Source organism: Chrysemys picta, chromosome 2, assembly GCF_011386835.1.
Source record: "Chrysemys picta bellii isolate R12L10 chromosome 2, ASM1138683v2, whole genome shotgun sequence".
In the NCBI taxonomy this organism is placed as follows: domain Eukaryota; kingdom Metazoa; phylum Chordata; order Testudines; family Emydidae; genus Chrysemys; species Chrysemys picta.
The window spans coordinates 16,538,534-16,559,830 of record NC_088792.1 but is presented as its reverse complement, the minus strand read 5'-3'; the positions used below and the strand labels follow the sequence as shown (position 1 = coordinate 16,559,830).

At 44.7% G+C, this 21,297-nt stretch overlaps 1 protein-coding gene across 2 annotated transcripts in view; it reads left to right on the top strand.

Moving 5' to 3' along the window:
- The window catches only part of EXOG (exo/endonuclease G), a 41,554-nt gene that overhangs the window by 7,223 nt on the left and 13,034 nt on the right, over positions 1-21,297 (top strand). For both annotated transcript variants that reach the window (XM_065582702.1, XM_005297259.4), the window contains exons 4-5: positions 1,043-1,119; positions 4,869-4,983. In XM_065582702.1, the coding sequence (XP_065438774.1) occupies positions 1,043-1,119; positions 4,869-4,983 (192 nt within the window). The remainder of the gene's footprint in view (positions 1-1,042; positions 1,120-4,868; positions 4,984-21,297) is intronic.

The window sequence follows — 21,297 nt, the reverse complement described above, 5'->3', positions numbered from 1 at the left end:
CTGTCCTGAAATGTAATATGCTGTGGAGCAGGGTGATGGCAGCACTGTTATGTCGTAGATTAATGCACTAGTCATTTTACTTATAGTGGAAGGGTCACTGATGAATTTTGTCTGTTCTTCCAGCTGTTTCAACATGTTTAGCAGCTTGTACAATGAAGCCCAGGACTAAAATAGGGTTAGATATGTTAACTGGAATATTTCACAGTACAACCACTACCTGTACTAAGCATTGTTCTAAATATTGCTGCCAGATCCTTAACTTCTATGAATAAGGAGAATCTGAAAGAGCACTTAAAAATGAAATAAAATAATAAGATGCAGGATAAGAGCCTGAGATTTTACTTTCATGTTTTTTCACATATTTGTAAATGTATAGGACCAGAAGAAGGCCAAGATTACTTCTTCTCTGGAATTATTTGGGCCTCAATCCTGAAATGTTTATGCACCTTCTTAATTGTACTCTCAATCTGTAAAGTTAAACAGGTGAATAAACCTTTGCATGATCAGGGTCTTGATGACCATTCCACCATCTGCACCCTATATCTTTTTAAAATTGTAAAATGTTAGTAATGGAAAACCTTTCAGGCCAAATAAAGGCAAAAACATATTGAACCAATCTGGGAAATAAGAACCGTAAGTGCAAATTTCCCTCCCCTTCAGAAAAGGCATCCAGCTACTCTCAAACTAATTACAAACTAATGCCCCTTTAATTCCATACTGTCATTCAATGTTATGCTTAAGTATTATTTTGTTTGTCTGCTGGCTCCAAAAGTGGATACACTTGTGAATGTTTCTATAGAACGATAGATGGGCCTGAGCTGCAAAGATCATATCCCAATTTTCCATCTCTACTTCTGCCCCAGTACTTCGGTGGGGCTCTGATCTAGGATTTTGATTTTACCCGTTATGTAAATAATGTCCATCTGTGAAGTTTGGATCTAGATATGGGTTCTGATTCCAAACCCTCCTAAAGTTTGGCTTTGTTTTCAGCCCATCTCAATAGCATTTCAATAACATGGCACTATTTTCTTTCTTTATATAGCAAGCTATGGCTGAAACATTTTACCTGTCCAACATTGTGCCCCAGAATTACAAGAATAATGCTGGATTCTGGAACAGGTGAGATGTTACTTTTGGATGGACTAAGTGTAAGATGAAGACTAAGTTTAAGTCAGTGGTAAAACACTAATAATATCTTACATATATATAGAGCAAAGGATCCCTAAGCACTTTGCAAGCCATGTGCAAGAATACTGCATACTACATACTGCAGCCTCCTCCAGGAGAAAAGGCAATGCCAAGAACTATATGCAGTCATTTTGGTGCATTATTCAATAGAAATTGTAGGAGGGATTTAGGTAGGTGAATATAATTATTTATCCTAGGGATTAACATTAGGAGCCAGTTACCAGGAGTCAAGCCGGGTTGGAACGCCAAGAGATCAGAATTGAGAGACAAACTGGAGGGCAGGGATCAAGAGTTAGGTCATCTGTGCAACCCAATTCTGCAGGGCTTGGTTAGCCACCTGAAAGCAGGTGGCCCATTCGGGTGAGTCCAGTGATTCTGGAGGTAGTGGCTGGGCTGCTGGGTCCATTCCTCTCACAGGGGGCCCACTCCTGTGAGTTACAGAGGAGCTGTCAAGACCGAGCGTGGGTGGCCTGGCCTAGGGATTAACGTCAGGCACGGGTCAAGGGGCCAGGAGCCAATTACCAGGAATCAGGCCAGGTTGGAATACCAGGAGATTAGAATTCAGAGATAAACCAGAGGGCAGGAAGAAGTTACCAAGATTCAGGCCAAATCAGGATACCAGGAGGTCACAAACAGGTAAATGCCAGACCAACAGTCTGTGGCAGGGTGAAGCCCAGTTGTAGGTGGTGGTAGATGTTTGGCTGTGTGTGTATGTGTGTTTTCCCTGTGTGCTGTCCTAGCTCTGCGCAGACATTTGGCACAGCAGACCTTAAGCAAACCACCCAATGACCACTAGATACGTTAAGGTACGAAGGCACCCAGCCAGATTTATTGTGAACGAAGAACAGACCTAGCTCCCTGGATCAATGACTATAGTTACACTAGCACATGTATGCCCATGACAATGGATGCAGCTCAATCAGTGGCAGGACTTTCCACTGCCCTCTAGGCTGGCCAAAGACACTCCCCCTGAGACTCCATTTTATACATCAGTACAAACAGGTTACATATTGCCACTCTGATGTAGTTAATTGACACCTTCTGACGTAGCCAGTTACCACCCATCACCTTGTACCTGTTGTTTTGATCAAAACATCTCTATCCATCATGTTGTTATTCTGACTTTATCTTTAAGATGGGTCAGCATGCTCCTGTTATCTTTGGGGAATGTGCCAGTATTGGGGTGTTCTGGTACCACCCTTCTGGAATGTGTTTGCATGCATGGCCTGAGCCTAGCGTTTCTTTGGAATGTGTGTTTCTGCAATATTAGCCCTGTTCTTGCCAGATTCTGTGAGCAGGCCCTGCCTTTTAATCACAACTTAACTTTGCTTTATAGCAGCAAAGCTCTGACCACTACTTTAGTTTAGGCCTCAGGCCTCATACTAGGCCTCTAATACAAGGGCTTATGTTTCAGGGCCTCTTCCTACTACTAGAGGGAAATTTTCCTTTTTTCTCTTCTGGCTTAAATAGGGGCTGTGGCCCAATCAGGAGACTTGGAGCTCTCCCTGTCAGAGCATAGGGGCGTGGCTTGTACCCCCGTTGGGCTTCATCAACCCTGGTCCCAGCTGCTCTCTGAAAGCTGCCAGGTGGAAGACTGGAGTACGACTCCCCACAGCACTCCCATGGCTACAGGTTCGAGACCTGCAAGGCCTGACAGGAGTACATGCATCCAAGTAACAACCAGCCAAAATCTTCACTTGTGAAGACTGGCAGCATCGCAGCTTTGAGGTGATGGAACTGGATGATGTGTATTAACTGTTCATATTGGCTCTTTTCCTTTGTTCCCTTGAGGTAAAAACTAATTAGTAACTAAAACAAACAGTGATTCTGTGCTTGTGTGGGACTCAACATCTTTTAAGGCTCAGAAATCAGAGGGAGCGATGAATTTTACAAGGCTCAATCAAGGAGAGGATAGTAAAATAATGTAAAATATTACATTTAAAAATCTAGCATAGGAAATGATTAATCATTCTTGCAAACGCTGCTCTCTACTTTTACAGGGATATATATAAAAGCATATGAGGCATTCAGTAAGGTTATATGATTTTATGGATAAATAATGCACTATGACATTTTAAGAGATATTCAATTGTTTTAATGCCTCAGGAAATTGGGCATAAGTTTTCATTGATGCTAAAGCTGGGCATGTGCTAGTTTAGGGTCGGGAGCCTCAGTTACTCCTCTCAGCTGAGAACTCTGTCTAATCAGGAGATCATGGGGAGAGCCTGAAAATTGCATCAGGCACCTACAGCCCCAAGGTCTTAGCCTACTAAGCAGAATTAAATATCGCTGTTACCACTCCCCTCCTCCCCCAGTGCCAGGCCCCCTGCAATTTAAAGGAATAAAACTACTCTGTGTTATTTATTCAGTTCATATTGCCAGTCAGCTTTCTATATGATGCCGGTTTAATGGATGAAACTTACTATGTCTCTAGCTTTTGTTTCACTTCTCTTTTCTTCTACCCCTTCCTGGCTTCACGTCTCTTTTCCTTTCGCCTCTTTCTTATAATTGATTATTTCTAGTGTTGTCTTCCAGTGTCTGTATTCTTTTTTCATTTTCTCCTCTCAATACCCTTATCGCTCTTTCTCTCTCTCTCTCTTTTTCTTACATTTTATCTGCCACCTCTATATTTTCTGTATCTCCTTACTTCTCCCCACCAAAAAATCTCTCTCAATACCATGCTTCTTTTCTAATTTATCCCATCAATTTCTTCCTCTCTCTCTCTCCCTCCCACCCAACCCAAGTATATGAAATAACTGTTTGTACGTTTGACTATTCAAAGGTGACCAAAGTGAGACTTGCAAACCAAATGTGACACACCTCCCCTCTCCTCTCCAATAGAAGTCCCCACAGTGATCATTTTGACGTAAAAAGCTGCTGTGACCTGTAGGAACCATATAAAGAGTGGCTATAATCAGTTCCATTTTATGAAAACTAGGCATGACTTGGCAAGCTGTTCACATGGACAAACTTTTCATGCTCCAAACTAAATTCACTAAGTATTTTTCTGAACCCCCAAAACGTGCAGTTTAGTTTGATACCTTTCCCAAAGGCAGGGGGGTTACATTGTTCCTAATCAGTTTCACACAGAAGAGCAAGAAGGGGCTTGGAGACTGCAATTGGCATCAATGCATGTGAGAGAATGCCTGCCACACTTGCAATCTGACATTTAAGATTCTAAAAAATGCAGCTTACAAAATTCTCTAATTATATATTTTACAAAAATATTTGGCAGTATGTTGAAGGACCTTAATTCCGCTAAAATATGGAGGAGCAAACAAAAAATAATATAAAAAAACCTTTTGAAATGAGATAGGATGCAGCCCCCCAAAAATTCTTATTTATTCAAAGTGATCAAGAACTCAGTAGTGGAAATGATTGGGGAATTTGAGTTTTGAGGGAATGTGATGGAACTGCCAATCTGGGGTCTCAAATGTGTGCAGAAAATGCATGACCAATTGTAAATTAACCAATGGGGGGTGAATGAAGGAGATGGGACAACTTCAACTTATGTGTGCATTTACCCATTTTTGGCATGCAGCTTAGGCCCATATTTTGGAAAATGCACCCAAAACTATTTGAGAGTAGTTTGTCTTGCCCTCTATGTTCTAGGCATGATTTTTTAAAAAAATTTAAAGTTCACCCACTGGCATTCCCTGACCTGAGGGATATCTTTGCAGAATGGAAATGTATTGTCGGGAGCTGACAGAGAGATTTGAGGATGTTTGGATAGTTTCTGGACCTTTGACCTTGCCTCAGACAGGGGATGATGGAAAGAAAAGAGTTACCTATCAGGTAGGTACCTGTGCTGTTATACACTAAATTGAATGTCACTGTTAACAGTATCTTTACATAAAACAGAAACAAATAAAAGTAATTGTCTTGCCGTTTGGTTAAAACAAAGTTAAACTCCTTTGTAGTACTTGCAAAATGTTGGAATAGACATTAGCACTATTGTAGCTTGCATACACTTTGAAATCGTGCTGCAGTGAATTCTGTTATAAAATCCTTCATTTTGTTCACCTAATAGAGGGCATTTAAATGCTTCTTTATAAAGCTGTATTAAAACTGTACTTAGTGCTTCTATAATGCAAGATAACTGCTAGGTAGAGGGCCAGTGGGGTTGCTGATGTATATGTATCTATTTAATCATTTATGTATATAATCTTTAAAATTACACATCTCTGAACCATCACAACGCTAACACAGTGTGGGGTTTTCAAAGCCATGGAAGGGTTTTGGGTGCCCTGTTCTCATTAATTTTAACAGCAATTAGTTGGTCAAATCCCTTCGCCAGCATTTAAAATCTCAGCTCTAAAGCTTGATCTAAAAATCAGTGAAGTCAACTGACAGGCTCTAGTTGACTCCAGTAGGCTATGGATGCAGCCTTATCACTGTAATCTTTGTCCTCCCTCCCTGTCACCCCTTATTTTTTATTACACCCATTGATGCGTAAAATGTTCATTGTAATTTTGGACAAGGTCTTCAGAAGTTATTGCATTACAAGCCAAGAGACCAAGAAATGCTATGGAGTTGATTGGTAGCCCCCCACCCCTTTGCTTGACCAACTGCTCTTATTCTTAAAGGTAAGCATGTGTGTAAGTTCAGAGCAGGGACTATCTTTGACTGTACAGCACCTAGCACGATGGGGCCTTAATCCTGCCTAAAGTCTTTGGGTGCTAGCATAATGCAAATAAATAATAATAATTCATAATTTTAATCTTCAGAGATAAAGATTTACAACCTTTAATCATTGCAATACCCTTGTGAGGTAGGTAATTGCTGTCCTCATTTTACAAATGGAGAAACTAAGAGTGGTTAAGTGACCTAACCAAGGCCACATAGCAAGTCAGCAGCAAAGCTAGGATTAGACTGTTCTGGAGTCCAGGCTTGTGCATAGCCCACTAGAATTTGCTTCACTTTGATTATCATGATAGTTTAGTTTCAATTGTTTATCCTTTAAAAAAGATTATCTTGGATTACAAAGAATTAACGATCAACTGGGATCCAGAGGATGGACCCTGAGACTATTTTGAAAATGACAATGATTTTCTAGCAAGCTGTAGAATTGTTCAGAATCTAGCAGTTGTTTCCACTATGTTGAATTTTAGTCAGCATTTTCTAAATTGGAGGAACAGTGTCTCCTCACAGTACATAGAAAAGGAAGGGTATATTTAAAAAAAACCACTCTAACTCTGGGTATGAGTTTTGAAATGTTAATTTTAGCACTCCACAGGTAAAACTAAGACCAGTTTCTGTATCTTTCTGCCTTTATTAAAAGTAACTTGATACCAACATACTATGATTGAATAATACAGTAGCACAGTGTGTCCGGGCGGCTTTGATTACTGTATTATTTTGTTCTAGTCTGGTGCCAAGACATCTTCATCATCCCTGGGTTTGATGACAACTCACGTCTTTCATGAATGTTGTATCCGTTTTGGTCTTAATGCAAGCTATGAAGTGAAGTTCGATCTTATATGAGTCTGGGATAGGAAATGGCAAAGTGATGGTCACATTTATAAACCCTCTTTAGTAAATTACCTTTTTCCAGAATGAGATACAGTGGATAGATTCCTTTGCAATTTAACACTTTGTCATGAATTTCTGTATTATATTCCTAAACTAGCGTATATTTAGTTCGAGGGTGGGAGTAATTTAATTAGTTTTACTATTTGAATTATTTCAACTTAAAATCTTTAATTATGTATGTGCATGATTGTTTATTTTAGCTGGCATATTGGATGTGTTTGTGAATTTTAGAAAGACTCACTATTAAATTTCATGAAAATGAAAGGGGATAGAGTGTAACAGAAAACAAGCTAAATTTCAACCTAATGTGGTTACAATGTGGTTGTAGTTCTGCTGGTTCTCAAGGTTGTTTAAAGGAACATGTAGTCTTTTCAACTCGCAACCACTCAGCTGTGTATTTGTTTGGTTATTTGGCGTAGCATGAGTGCTAGATGCTTATTGGCGCCTGATTCTCTTTGAAATTTGAGAAGGGACTCAGACTCTTACTAGGAAGAACTTGCTATTTGCAAATGGTGCTTTGTAGCATATGGACAAAGCCACTTGTGTTCAGGTGCTTTTAAAGGGTTCATTCCCTTACTGTAAATAAAATATACACTGAAAATATCTAAAATTCCCCAATTTTTGTCATTTTGCATATTGTTTGCAGTAGAGACTCTTCTGTTCTCACTAGGAGTTTGTCCCTCGGGGAGCAAGACTTTGGAGTGTAAGAATTTTTTATTCACCAGTAAATCTAATTCTCTCTCCTAAAACAGGGGGTGTAATTTGCCAAATTACACATAAAAATTCATAAAAAATAAATATCTGGAGTGAAATATGGCCCCTGGGAAGTCAATGGGAGTTTTGCCATTGACTTCATAGGCCAGGATTTCACCCCTACAACCAGGAACCCAAAGAATTTGCTACTGGTGGATACGCTTTAGTAACCTGTGTTGTGTTCAGACCAGTGACCTAGAAATGGAAGGTTCCGTAATCCACAACAAGCCTCTATTCTCATTGTTTGTTTGATGCGGAAGACGTGGGAAAGTATCACTCTTTTGAAGTTGTTGTTTGAAGAGACACACTGTAGTGTAGACTCAAGCACTGAAATTACATACTAATGATCTAACAATCTAAATGCTATGGCTGAGCTACTCATACCTTTATGATCCTCCAGTGTTTTCTTTTGTGAAACAAAAGATGTGTAAGTACTAAAATGTGCATGTATGCATTAATCTATTTACTGGTCCACTCTTCAGTCTGTGTTTTCTTGTTCTTCGCTATTCAAATAGTGAAATATAGACCCACTGGTGGCAAGGCTGGTGATTTTCTCATCATGGATATCCCCCAAACTTTCTTTTTAGATCACTATAGAGCCGTGGTTCCCAAACTTGGTTCGTGGCTTGTTCAGGGTAAGCCCCTGGCGGGCCGCGAGATGCCTTGTTTACCTGAGCGTCCGCAGGTATGTCCGCTCGCAGCTCCCAGTGGCCGCGGTTTACCGTTCCTGGCCAATGGGAGCTGCAGGAAGCAGCGCGGGCCGGGCCATCACTTCCTGCAGCGCCCATTGGCCGGGAACGGTGAACCGTGGCCACTGGGAGCTGTGAGCGGCCGTACCTGCTGACGCTCCAGGTAAACACAGTGTCTCGCGGCCCGCCAGGGGCTTACCCTGAACAAGCCGCGAACCAAGTTTGGGAACCCCTGCTCTAGAGGAAAGTTAGAGCAGCAGCCATGGCATTGTTCCCAGTTCCTGCTTGGACTGCTGTACCATTTGTTGTTTAATTCCAGAAAAGAAATGAACCTCAAACTCCTTATATGCCGATGTTCTATCTATTGGCTGAACTTGCTGTATCCCAAGAGAAATTCTGTCAGCTCATCTGCCTCCAGTGGAGGCTTTTATTGCAAAGGATAGATTGATGATCGTGCTTGGTATTTGAGAGATACATTTGCAGAATATATATATATAAAAAATGTAAAATAGAATGCCAACAGGAAGAATCTGTTCTGTGTCACTGGAGAGGCAGATGCAGGTTTTTCATCTTTGTCCAGAGAAAATCAAAATGACATTGTCTTGTTTTATATATTGCGGTTCTCCAGTGAATGTCAGTTTAGTGATTTTCCTCTGTTGGCAGATTGTTGGTTTTAAATATGACTTATACAGTAATTTTATTGCATCACACTCCTCTCTCCACCCTTTGCTCACAATGAAATCATACTAAATTATAACACATTTTTTCAGCAATTGTTGTCAAAAGAAAGCACAATTAAGATCTCTGAAATAAACAAGAAGACATTTTGCTTGATACTTTTTTTAACAAAGTATTTAATAATTACTGGAAGTATTTGTCTTTTGTTTAATGTTTAAATATGTTGATTTAATGGAATTAATATATTTTCCTAACACGAGACAGAAATCAACAATATGAGATGGGGTGCACAGCTGTCATCCACACCAGCAACTGAGGAGTGGGTGGTTAAAACCCTAACAGCATCTCTTCAAGTGTGTGGTGGTGATGTAAAGATGATGGAAGAACCTCTCAAAGGTTTTTATTAATCTCTTTTAATCTAGATATTACAAGGGGAAAGGACCTGCAACACAGAAGGAAGCAAACTTTGGTACCATTATTAGCACTCCAGATATGCTCAGTACTATAGAGACAAGTAGCAGACACAGTTCCTACCCCAAAAGGCGTCTGATCTAAGGGCCAGGATCTCAGCTAGTGTAAATGTGCATAGCTCCCTCAGCTGCTAAACTTCGACACGATGTACAAATGAAAATAATTTAAACACTGGGGAGGTAAAAAGGAAGACAGAGGTTACAAGACAGGCTCATGTGGTTGCTTTCATTTAGCAGTTCACACATCTGGAAGGCTTTCTGTTTTTTTGTTTTTGTTTTTGTTTTTTTTAACATCTTAAAGTTGTTATAGGGGAAATTGTAGTGACTGCTATATTTAGATTGCCTAACATCGAATGAGGCACAATTTCTGTGGAAAAAATAGTATGTGATCATTTATTAAAGACTGTATTATACGATATATGTGCAAGGAGGCTGAATTATGTGGAGCTAGTTCAGAAATTTTCCACAACACGTTTTTTCATTGGAAAATGATTCGTCAAAACCATGCTATAGTGTTAGTCCCCCTCTCTCTCTGTGACCCAAAGCTTATTTAATTATTTATACCAAGTGAAATCACTCCAACTGGAGAGATTGAGAACAAGACCAACTCTATATTCCCGTGGTTAGGGCACTCACCTGGGATGTGGGAGACCCAAGTTCCTACTCTGAATCAAGCTATTGGCTATTCCAAGGTGGGTTTCTCTCTCACTCAACCTTAACATTTTTTAGCATAGTCCTTCTGCATGTGATATATTTTCTGTATTACTGTTCACATCCCCAGGAAAAACAAATGCTGAATACGTTACAAGTGAAATAAAAAGAGCCCTTGGAACAGGACTGCATTCAAACTCCTCACTCCCTCATAATGCCATGTGACAGAGCCCTATCAACCAGGGAAACTCGGGCTATAGGAACAGAATTAATGCTCTAACAGGGCCAATAGCAACATGAATGCAAAAGGACAATGGGACTGGAATGGAGAGCATAAGCAATGTTCAGGACAATCAAGGCCAGGAACAAACGCACTAACAGCAAGGAGGATTCCAGAAAGCCTGTTTCTATAAGGAATCCTGGATCAAAATATGATAAAGCTCTACTGAGTTAATCCTGAGGTAATCTCAATAGGAATGATGTTATCTAAACCAAGACATCTAATGGACCTGGTCAGCATTGTCCCTGAAGTTATTGGCAAATCAAGTGTCTTCTCTGAGGCACTGGACCAGAGGAGGCCACAGGCTGAATCCAGAGCAAGAGGGAGGATGTGTCTGAAGATTCAGGGGACGGCATTGCAGATGACCTGGAGATTTAACTGACCCCTTAATTTTGCTATTCTTGGACCTTGATGGCAGTGTAGACTTAAGTAGCAGGAGAGTTGACTCTGTTTCCAAGAGATACTGGATTACGGATTTCCTGCTACCCCATAGTTGTTATATAGAGAGAGCTTCAAAACACACACAGAGAGGAAAGGGTTACTGTAGTGCTGAGGACATTTCTGTAGTTATTGTTTTAATGTATTTGACAATATTGCCTGATGCAGGGAAAGTGTGCAGGACTGGTTAATGCGTACTGGCAGCTAAGTCCTGATGGAATTTGATTTCTATTGACCATGTCCTGCAGAAATCTCAGGTAATTGCCAGCTCAGAGCTGGAGCTCCCTGTAATGAAAGCCCAGTGCCTTTTGCTAATTTTGTTTACAGTGGTTTTGCATTTTCTCGTCACTAGATGGCACAGTGCAACTTTTTAGATATCATAATTGCTTTTCGTGCAAACGTATTACTACCTTATTGGAGGAGACTTGCTTTCTCTTCTTGAATTCACGGGGCAACGGTAGCCCTTTTAATTGGGTTGGATGTAGAATAAAAATACAGTAAAGCTTGTGTTTAAAACTACAAGTACATATCCTTTTAAAAAGCTAGCAGAGGGTTTTGCTGTGTCCTGTATTGGGGCTGGTGTGGAGGTGCTTCGTGCCTGTGGAAGTCTTGAGAGGCATTGTTCCTGAAACAAATGCAAATGCCCTCAGAAATGCAGTGGGTGCAGTGTCTGCTGGATGCTGCGGAGGAGAGGCAGGGCTACCCAGGACCGTCCCTTTTGTTTCCTGATTTGTGCTATTGTGCCCAGTCCTCACATTGGGCAGGTCCTGATGCACCTATGCAGGAGTTGGGTAATCTTGCTTCCACAGTACAAGAATGATTTTTTCCATTATATGTTGAGAAATTCATAAACTGTTGTTATTTGGGAAATGAAAGGTATATATTTTCTTTGTCTTTTTAGTTTAACTCCTGTCCCAGCCCCTCTCTGTCCTGTTTGAATCCATTCTAAAATTTGGAACGGTTTTAGCGTGAGCATTGGTAAGCTCTTGTGGCCTTGGGGAAAAGCTTATAGGACTTCAAAAAAAAACAAAAAACAATTTAATGGAGATATCCTATCCCCTAGAACTGGAAGGGACCTTGAAAGGTCATTGAGTCCAGCCCCCTGCCTTCGCTAGCAGGACCAAGTACTGATTTTGCCCCAGATCCCTAAGTGGCCCCCTTAAGGATTGAACTCCCAACCCTGTGTTTAGCAGGCTAATGCTCAAACCACTGAGCTATCCCTCCCCCCTTTTTTCTAAGCATAAAAAGAAGTTAAATTGGTCAGGTAAAACCTGACCCATCACTTATTTAAACAAAGCAGAGAGAGAAGATGGGCGATGTGAGAACAAGGGGAAATGAGATGATGTAATTCCAGAGCCACGCTAGGGAAAACAGGTACACACTTTAAAACGAGCTGCAACCATAACAGGATTTGGGCTAAGAGTGCTCTTTTGTGCTCATTGCGAACATACTCTGCTGCTGAGAACAGAGGCGTCCATTTACAGGGCTGTGGCCAAATAATGTGTTCAAGAAGAGGCAGACTCTGGTGTACACACCCAAATGATAGTGGAACATGGGAAAGACTTGACAGCGTTGTGAAAAGAGAAGACTAAGGCCTTGTCTACATTACTCACTTTTGTCGACAAAACAATGGAGGTGTACACACTGAAATGCTCCTCCCACTGATATAACTCCCCTGCTATGCGGACATAAAACCACCTCAATGAGAGGCATAGGGCTTATGTCAGTATAGTTAGGGCGAAGCAGAGTCTGTGTAGACACTGCATTCCTTACATCAACCATTGGCTGTCCTCGTCAGTTTCACGCCTCCAGGAGTGCTCCAGTGGAGCTGTGAAATTGACAAGAAAGTCGGCTCCAGAGCCATGCTGCTGCCCGGTCTCTGCTCCAAGCCAGGCTGCCACCAGGCTCTTGGCTTGGACTGCCGCCCAGGCTCCCCACTGGGAGCCCTGCTGTCCCCTGGTGTCCTAGCTCCCCGCTCCCCACTCCCCACTGGGAGCACAGCAGCTGACTGGACTCTGGGTGTGGATCTCCCCACTGGATGCGAGAAGCCTTGGGTGGCTTCCCCGCTCCCAGCAGGGAGTGCGGAGGCAAGAAGCTACATATGGCTGCCACCCCATTCCTGGCTGGGAGTGCAGGGGTGAGGAGCCCTGGGTGGCTTCCCCCACCTGGGTGGGAGTGGGGAAGCAAGAAGCCCCAGGGAACAGCTGAGCTCCTGGTAGGGACCTGCGTGGAGCTGAGATCCCTGACTCTCAGTCCCCCACACTGCCTCTCTTCAATCAGTGGAAGCACTCCCGGTGAGAGGACACACCACTGACAGAAGGAGAGTAATGTTGACATCAGCCACTGCAGTAATTAATGCGGTGGCTGTAAGTCAACCTAACATAGGTCAACTTATCTTTGTAGTGTAGACATAGCCCAAGCCAGTGTCATTTTAAAGAACCATAGTGGAGCTGCATATTCTTGTTGCTTTTCAGCTCATGTCATTTTGGACTTGTGGAGAGGTTCATAAATCACCATCCTCCCTAGACCTTGCGGCAGTAAAGCAATCTGTAATGGTTGAGAGAAATTTAAACTCAGTATTGAAATGCAATAAGTGCTAGCTGGTGTACCTGTATGTTGAAATACTGTGTTCTGTAGAGTAGTTGGACATGAAAGGTTCAGCTGCATCCCAGTTCTCCTGAAATAAATAAAAGAAGTAAGTAATACAAACCCTCTGCATTGAGGTGAGAGCAAAATGGATAAACCTGTTTGAGTACTCTTAAGAAAGAAAGGGGCAGCTTATATCTTTGGGAGAGAATCCCTTTTCTTGCCTCCTGTTCTAACTCTGACCCAGGGCTGGCCTTACCATGAGACAAACTGACCGGCTGCCTCAGGTGCCAGAGTGCGGGGTTGGGCGCCACTAGGACCCAGAGTGTAGAAAATTGTGTCTGCTGCTGGTGCATATGTATTCTCTCTGCTCTAGATGCACAGAGATGGTGGAGTGCTGTGTTGGAGGAAGGAGGGCACAAGAGATATAGCAGGCAGGCAGGAGAAAAGGTGAGAGGGAATAACAGAAAGCAGCAGGAGCTGCAGGGAGAGAGAGGAGGAGGAGCCTCTTATGTACTTCTCTAGCACCCCCAGGAGCCTGGATTGATTAACACCAGCTTCTCAGGGAGCTTCCTGTTTCCTGCTGCTTCCCTGAACCCACTTGAGGAGAACAGGCAGTCAACTAGGGTTACCATATTTAGTGCCTCCAAAAGGAGGACACTTTAAAGGGGCCCCAGCCCCGCCCCCAGCCCCGCCCCAACCCCGCCCCCTCCCCAAAGTCTCCGCCCCCTCCCTGCTTCCCGCGAACATTTGAGTCGCGGGAAGCCTGAAGCAGGTAAGGGGGGGTGTGTGTGTGAGGGGGTGTGTGTGTGTGTGTGTGTGTGTGTGTGTGTGTGTGTGTGTGTGTGGAGGGGAGGAGGCGCGGCCCACCCCCGGCACCGCAGGTCCCCAGCCCGTCCCCCGAGCCCCCGGCCCGGCCCGGCACCGCCGGCCGAGCTCCCGACCCGGCACCCGAGTCCCCGGCCCGGCACCCGGCCCCCCCGAGCACCGCCGGCACCCGGCACACGAGCCGCCGGCCGAGCCCCCCGGCCCGGTCCGGCACCGGGCCCCCCCAGCACCGCCGGCCGAGCCCCCGGCCCGGCACCTGGCATCCGAGCCGCCGGCCGAGCCGCCCGGCCCCGAGCACCGCCGGCCGAGCCGCCCGGCCCCGAGCCCCCCCCCGAGCACCGCCAGCCGAGCCCCCGGCACCCGGCACCCGAGCCGCCGGCCGAGCCACCCGGCCCCGGGCCCCCCCCCGGGCACCGCCGGCCGAGCCCCCGGCCCGGCACCCGGCACCCGAGCCGCCGGCCGAGCCGCCCGGCCCCGGGCCCCCCCCCGGGCACCGCCGGCCCGGCACCCGAGCCGCCGGCCGAGCCGCCCGGCCCCGGGCCCCCCCCCGGGCACCGCCGGCCGAGCCGCCCGGCCCCGGGCACCGCCGGCCGAGCCGCCCGGCCCCGGGCACCGCCGGCCGAGCCGCCCGGCCCCGGGCACCGCCGGCCGAGCCGCCCGGCCCCGAGCACCCGGCACCCGAGCCGCCCGGCCCCGGGCCCCCCCCCGGGCACCGCCGGCCGAGCCGCCCGGCCCCGGGCCCCCCCCCCCGAGCACCGCCGGCCGAGCCCCCGGCCCAGCACCCGAGCCGCCGGCCGAGCCGCCCGGCCCCGGGCCCCCCCGAGCACCGCCGGCCAGGCCCCCGAGCCCCCGGCCAGGCACCCGAGCCACCGACCGATTTTCCCGGACATGTCCGGCTTTTTGGGATTTCCCCCCGGACGGGTAACCCTAAGTCAACTGAAGTAGTAGGAACCAGTTAGGCCCTTAAGACGCTGATATCTTCCCTCACACATGCCCTGCTACCAGACTGCTTATTTGTCCCCTTCAGTTGAGTGTTGAGAGCCACTATAGCTGGCACAGAACAGCAGTCATGAGTGAAAGAAGAAAACACTCCTCTGGGGCAGCATTCAGAAAAAGAAAGAAAGCAAAGGAAGCTTTTCTATCTAAGCAGGAAGGAGCTCTCCTGAGATACATAGACACAAATGTTCACGGTGAGACTTCCGGCCCCAGTGAGGATGTGAGTGGTGAGAAGATGCCTGATCTTTCAGTTAGTCAGAGTGCAGGTAACCTGGCAGCTACTGCAGCATCCGTATCTCCATCTGAAATGGATGTAACCATGCTCATTCCTGAAGAAAAGTGTAGATCAGAGTAGTGGAGGCACAAGAAACAGCTGCTGCTGAGTTTAGTTCCTTAAGTCTAGATGATCCAGGACCGTGGACCCACTTGAGCAGTAGCCTGAGGGACTTCCTTGTACTGCATGCGCCACAGCAAGTGAAAAACTTCATGTTTCCCAAAGACAATGAAAATAGAAGTTTCCATCCAACATATTACTGGCGTGAAATCCCCAATGGTGACAAAGTGGAGAGGCCATGGCTTATGTACTCAAAAACCCAGAATGCTGCATACTGTTTTTGTTGCAAACTCTTCCAGTCTAATATTCCAGCCACATTAGGTTCTACAGGAACAAAGGACTGGAAAAATCTGGCTAGAAATCTGGCATGCCATGAGAAGGCAGCAAATCACCAGAGAGCATTCTATAGGTGGAAAGAGCTTGAGATGAGACTAAAGTCAAAGGCCACCATAGGTGATCAGCATCAAGAGAAGATTGCATCAGAGTCTCTTTACTAGCAAAATGTTCTGAAAAGGCTCATTGCCATTGTGAGAATGCTTGCTACCCAAAACCTAGCACTGCTTGGCACTTCAGATCAGCTGTATGTGCCAAACAATGGAAACTTCCTTAAAATTGTGGAGCTGATGGCTGAGTTTGATACTGTACTCCAGGAGCATCTAAGAAGAGTCACCACCCAAGAAATGTGCACACACCACTACCTTGGAAAAACAATTCAAAATGAGATCATACAGATACTGGCAACAAAAGTCGAACAGAAGATTGTGGCAGATCTGAAGTCAGCAAGATATTACTCTGTTATTCTGGACTGCACACCTGACATCAGCCATATGGAACAAATGACTTTAATGGTGCATTTTGTAACAACAACAGAACCTAGTGAAAATGTCCCTGCAATGGTGACTGTCAGAGAACATTTTCTAGAATTTATTGACATTGATGATACTACAGGAGCTGGTATGACAAATGTGCTTCTTAAAAAGCTGGAAGATACAGGAATTGTGATAACTGACATGAGAGGTCAGGGCTACGATAATGGTGCCAACATGAGAGGAAAGAACAGAGGAGTGCAGACATGGATCCTAGAGTTAAACCCTCGAGCTTTTTTTGTTCCATGCAGTTCTCATTCATTGAACTTGGTGGTCAGTGATGCAGCATCAGCTTCTAGTGAGGCTGCTGAATTTTTAAATGTAATTCAAAGCATCTATGTATTTTTCTCTGCATCCACTCATCGATGGCAAATTTTTAAGCAACATCTGGGAACATCCGCTCTGACACTGAAACCACTGATTGCCACACAATGGGAAAGTCGAGTGGAGGCGATAAAGCCTATCAAACACCAAATTGGGAAGATAGATGATGCCATAGTTGCCATTATGGAGGATAATGCTATGACAGGAACTGTTCGTGGGAGAACAGTGGCAGAGGGAAATGGAATCACCAGAAACATACATAACTTCAAATTTCTGCGTGGCTTAGTGTTGTAGCATGACATACTGTTTGAAATAAATGTTGTTTGAATTAAAAGCAAGAGACTCCAAGGTGTTGACCTTGATATATCTGGAACAATGGAACAACTGGACAAAGCAAAGTCATACCTACAGTCTTACAGGTCAGATGAGGGATTTCAAAACGTTCTGAAGAGTGCACAGAAGTTGGTAGAGGAACTTCACACTGAAGCTATTTTCCCACCCATTTAAGAATACAAGAGTCACCGAAGAAGACATTTTGGTTACGAGGCATGAGATAATCCCATAAGAGACCCCAAACAGCAATTCAAAGTTGAATTCTTTAACCGGGTGCTAGATTGTGCAGTACAGTCAGTTGAAGAATGTTTCATGCAGCTCAAGGAACACAGCAGTATATTTGGGATGTTGTATGATATTCCAAAACTCCTCACTATAGCTGAAGAAGACCTACACCAGCGATGCAGGGCACTAGAGACAGTGTTGACACATGATGACATGCGCGATATTAATGTGAGTGATTTAGGTGATGAACTGAAAGCCTTTTCAAGATACATTTCAGCAGGATCAACTCCAAAGGCTGTTCTGGAATATATGTGCACAAATAAGATGACCACCCTCTTTCCAAATGCTTTTGTTGCTCTGCGCATACTTCTAACACTTGCTGTAACAGTTGCCAGTGGAGAACGCAGCTTCTCCAAGCTGAAGTTAATAAAAACACATCTACGCTCCACAATGACACAGAAGAGGCTGGTCGGCCTTGCAACCATCTCAATAGAGCATGAGCTGGCCCAGACTGTGGACCTTCAGGAAGGAGTTCAAATCTTTGCAACCAAGAAGGCACGGAAAGCACCACTTTGATTATTCAAACAGATAAAAATGCCAGTGTTTACTATGCAGACAAGAAAAGTTACATTTGCTGTTCAGGCATTTGAAAGTTAAGTGTTACTTAAAATTTTTGAACAAGGCATTTTAAGTTGTTAGTTCTCCTTTATTGGGGTAGGTAGCAGAGCAGTACCATGAGGGGAGTAGAACAGGAATAAGGCAGAATTGAGACCTTTCAAATTTTGGCCCTAGCGAGGGGGGAAGGGGACTTCATTTGAACTCCCTGCCTCAGGTGCCAAAATGTTGTGGGCTGGCCCTGCTCTGACCTGGTAAAATTTTAAGGCAGGATCCTACTCATTTGTTTGTCTCAGGCTGCAGATTTGTCATAGTGAGGGTGAAAGTCACCACGGTATCATTGTAACCATGTGACAAGTCATGGAAATCGCAGCAAAAACTGATTAAGTCATGGACATGCTTTGTAGCAGTTAGCAGAATCAGGTCTCTTAAATATTTTTCTTAACCTCTTGGATACTTCACTACTACACCTATTCAACTCCTCTTATGCACCTCATAAAAGTGCAGATTTCTTTTTGTTAACCCTATCAGTATCAGGTACCGAAGATAGATACATTTAACTTATTTATAGGTTTTCTATGGCCCTCTTCAGCCTAGTGTCTGAACATCTAAGAAATATGAATGAATTTAGCCTCACAAGACACCTGAATTATTACAAATGGGAAACCGAGGCACCAAATGGTTAAGTGACTTGGCCAAGATCACACCGAAAGCAGAACTCAGGAACAGCACCCAGGTCTACTAAGTCCCAATCCAGTGACTTAACCACAGGACCATCCTTCCTATCTAAATAGACAGGCCGATTCCCATTCTGCTCCTTTTTGTGAAGAAGTATGGGTACTGGTCTCCTGTGCTCTCCATTAAGTCTGTAGAACTGTTCACTTGCACATTCACTTGTTTTGTTTGTATGTGAAAATGCCCAAATGTCAAGAGTCACTGGCATTTTAAAAACCAGGATATTCATGACAGTCATGACAACTGTCCAGCCTTAGTTACCATACAAATGTAAGTTTTGCTCACTCATTTGTGGAATCCACATATGGTACTCCAACGATTGTAGCTGTTAGGACTTTCAAAGTCTTGTGAAAACAACAAACCTTTGTGTTGAAAACAGGTCTAATAATGCATCAGTGTGGGACAGTGCAATCTCAATCATACAACTAATCTTTTGCTGGTGAAATAGCAAGAATATTGAAAATCCAGGGCAAAAGTGAATGTGATAGGAAACTCCAAAGAGTGTCATGGGTCAGTGAACATTTTTATTAATCAGTATTGGTAGCAAAACTAATAGGAGCAACAAAGAGAAATGAGATGGGGAATTTGAGATTGCTATTTCCAATAATGAGGGAGATGTGAATATTGTTAAGGTTAAAAAAAGAGAATTTTAGTCGGATATATACAACATCATTTTTGGTCATGAGAGAGTTGATAAAAAAAATTGTGATTCACAAGCTTCTTGGATCAAATTTTATAGAAGCTGAGACCTGGAAGCATTCAAGGATGAGGCAATCTCATGTGTTGTTCAGTTCTTTAATCTTAACAGGACCCCATAAGGTGTGGAAGCATGTGGGACAGAAGCAGAAACTGAAAACACTGCTGTGTTTCCTGATTTGTATTAGATCTGAATTATTATTAGTCACAAATACCATAAAAGAGCTACTGCTGTTTTCCAGCCAGGACAGATCGCTGTTGCAAATGGTGATTGTTAAAAGATCATCCTCTGCCTGTGGATAGACTAGCATAAATCAAAGAAGACATGTACACATGGATAATCTTAAACTGTTTTCTGTTGAGTTACAATTGGGGAATATGCTATCTGACTCAGGGATGCAATTAGAGGAATGTGACAAGTTAAAATACTGTAGATCACTGTGGCCTGGTCTACACTACAAACTTAGGTCGACAGAAGACACCTTAAGTTGACTGAATAATGTATGAGTCTACACTACGAGGTCCCTGCCACAGACCTAAGTCGCCTGTAACATCGACTTGTGTACTCGACCTCCATGAGAGGTGTAGTGCTTGATTCGATCTTGATGGATCAACAGAGAGCTAGTGTAGACACAACATTGTATAATTCAACTTAATTGGCCTCCAGGAGGTGTCCCACAATGCTCTACTGTGACCGCTCTGGAGATCGTTTTCAACTCCACTGCACAGCAGCCAGGTACACACGAAACAGCCCCTCCCCGGTAAAGCCCCGGGAACTTCTGAATTCCCATTTCCTGTTTGATGAGCATGGAGTGCTCTCCAGAACAGCTGATCATGGAAACTCAATGCCCCAAATGTGCTCCAGCCTGGAGTACACAGGAGGTGGTTGATCTTATTGCTGTGTGGGGAGAGGAGTCTGCAAAGAAATGCTGCAAAAGAAATGCTGACATCTGTGCAAAGATCGCACAGGGCATGGGGGAGAAGGGCTACACCAGGGACACGCAGCAGTGCAGCATGACAATAAAAGAACTTTGGCAAGCATACCAGAAGACAAGAGAGGCGAACAGTTCTGGTTCTGCCCTACAGACATGCCACTTTTACAATGAACTGCATGCAATTCTGAGCAGCAACCCCACCACTACCCCCAAATGCAGCGTGGACACCTCCCAGGAGTCTGAGTATTGGGCCACCGCAGGAAACAATGAGGAGGACATTCTGGAAGAGGAGGAGATTGGGAGACAGGCGAGCGGTGGATCCATTCTCCCCAACAGCCAGGAGCTGTTTTTAACCCTGGGCCCAGCCAATCATAGGACAGAGTGGTGGTCGAGTGTGATGCTGGGAAGGCACCTCTGGTGAGTATACATTTCCAATCGAAGTGTAAGGGTTACATGCTATTATATTTTATGTTTAATCTGAACAAAAAATGAGGTGCAGTGGGCATCTGCTTCCCGGTGGCCACTCCAGCTACACAGAGGGTGCTCCCCAGAAAAGCATGTTTACATGCACAGGGATGGCCCTGGAATCCTCCATGGAGATTTCTAGGAAACTTTGCAGAAGGTTTCTGGGAAGGGCTGGCTTATTTCTTCCACCGTGGTAGGACACTTTCCCCCACCTCTCCAGTGGTGTCATTGCTGGCATCATTGCGGTACACAGCATAGCAACACAAGGACCAGGCCTGTACCCAGGTGCTTGCAGCACCTGCTCCCTTGCCACCTCTGTTACCCTTAGGAGACTGATATCACTTAGGGTCACCTAGGGGAAACGGGGGAAGTTCTCATTACAAGTGGTCATACTGCAAACAGTAGAGTATTTGATCCACCCCCTCCCCCAGTGAATTCTGGGTCCCTCTTCCACGCTTTCCCTAATGTGCCATGGCTTTGGTTGGCATGGATTGGAGTGTTGTACCAGCAGTGTTAAGGGAAGGGGGGGGGATACACCCCTCCCCTGCTGCCTGGAAAAAAGACAGCAATTTGGGTGTCTTAATGGTGGTACCTGTTGCTGGGGAAGGGGGCATTGTCCAGCTGTGCTCCCATGTGGGTATGCCAAAAGTTGCAGCACAAGGCCTGTTGCCCATGCCGCA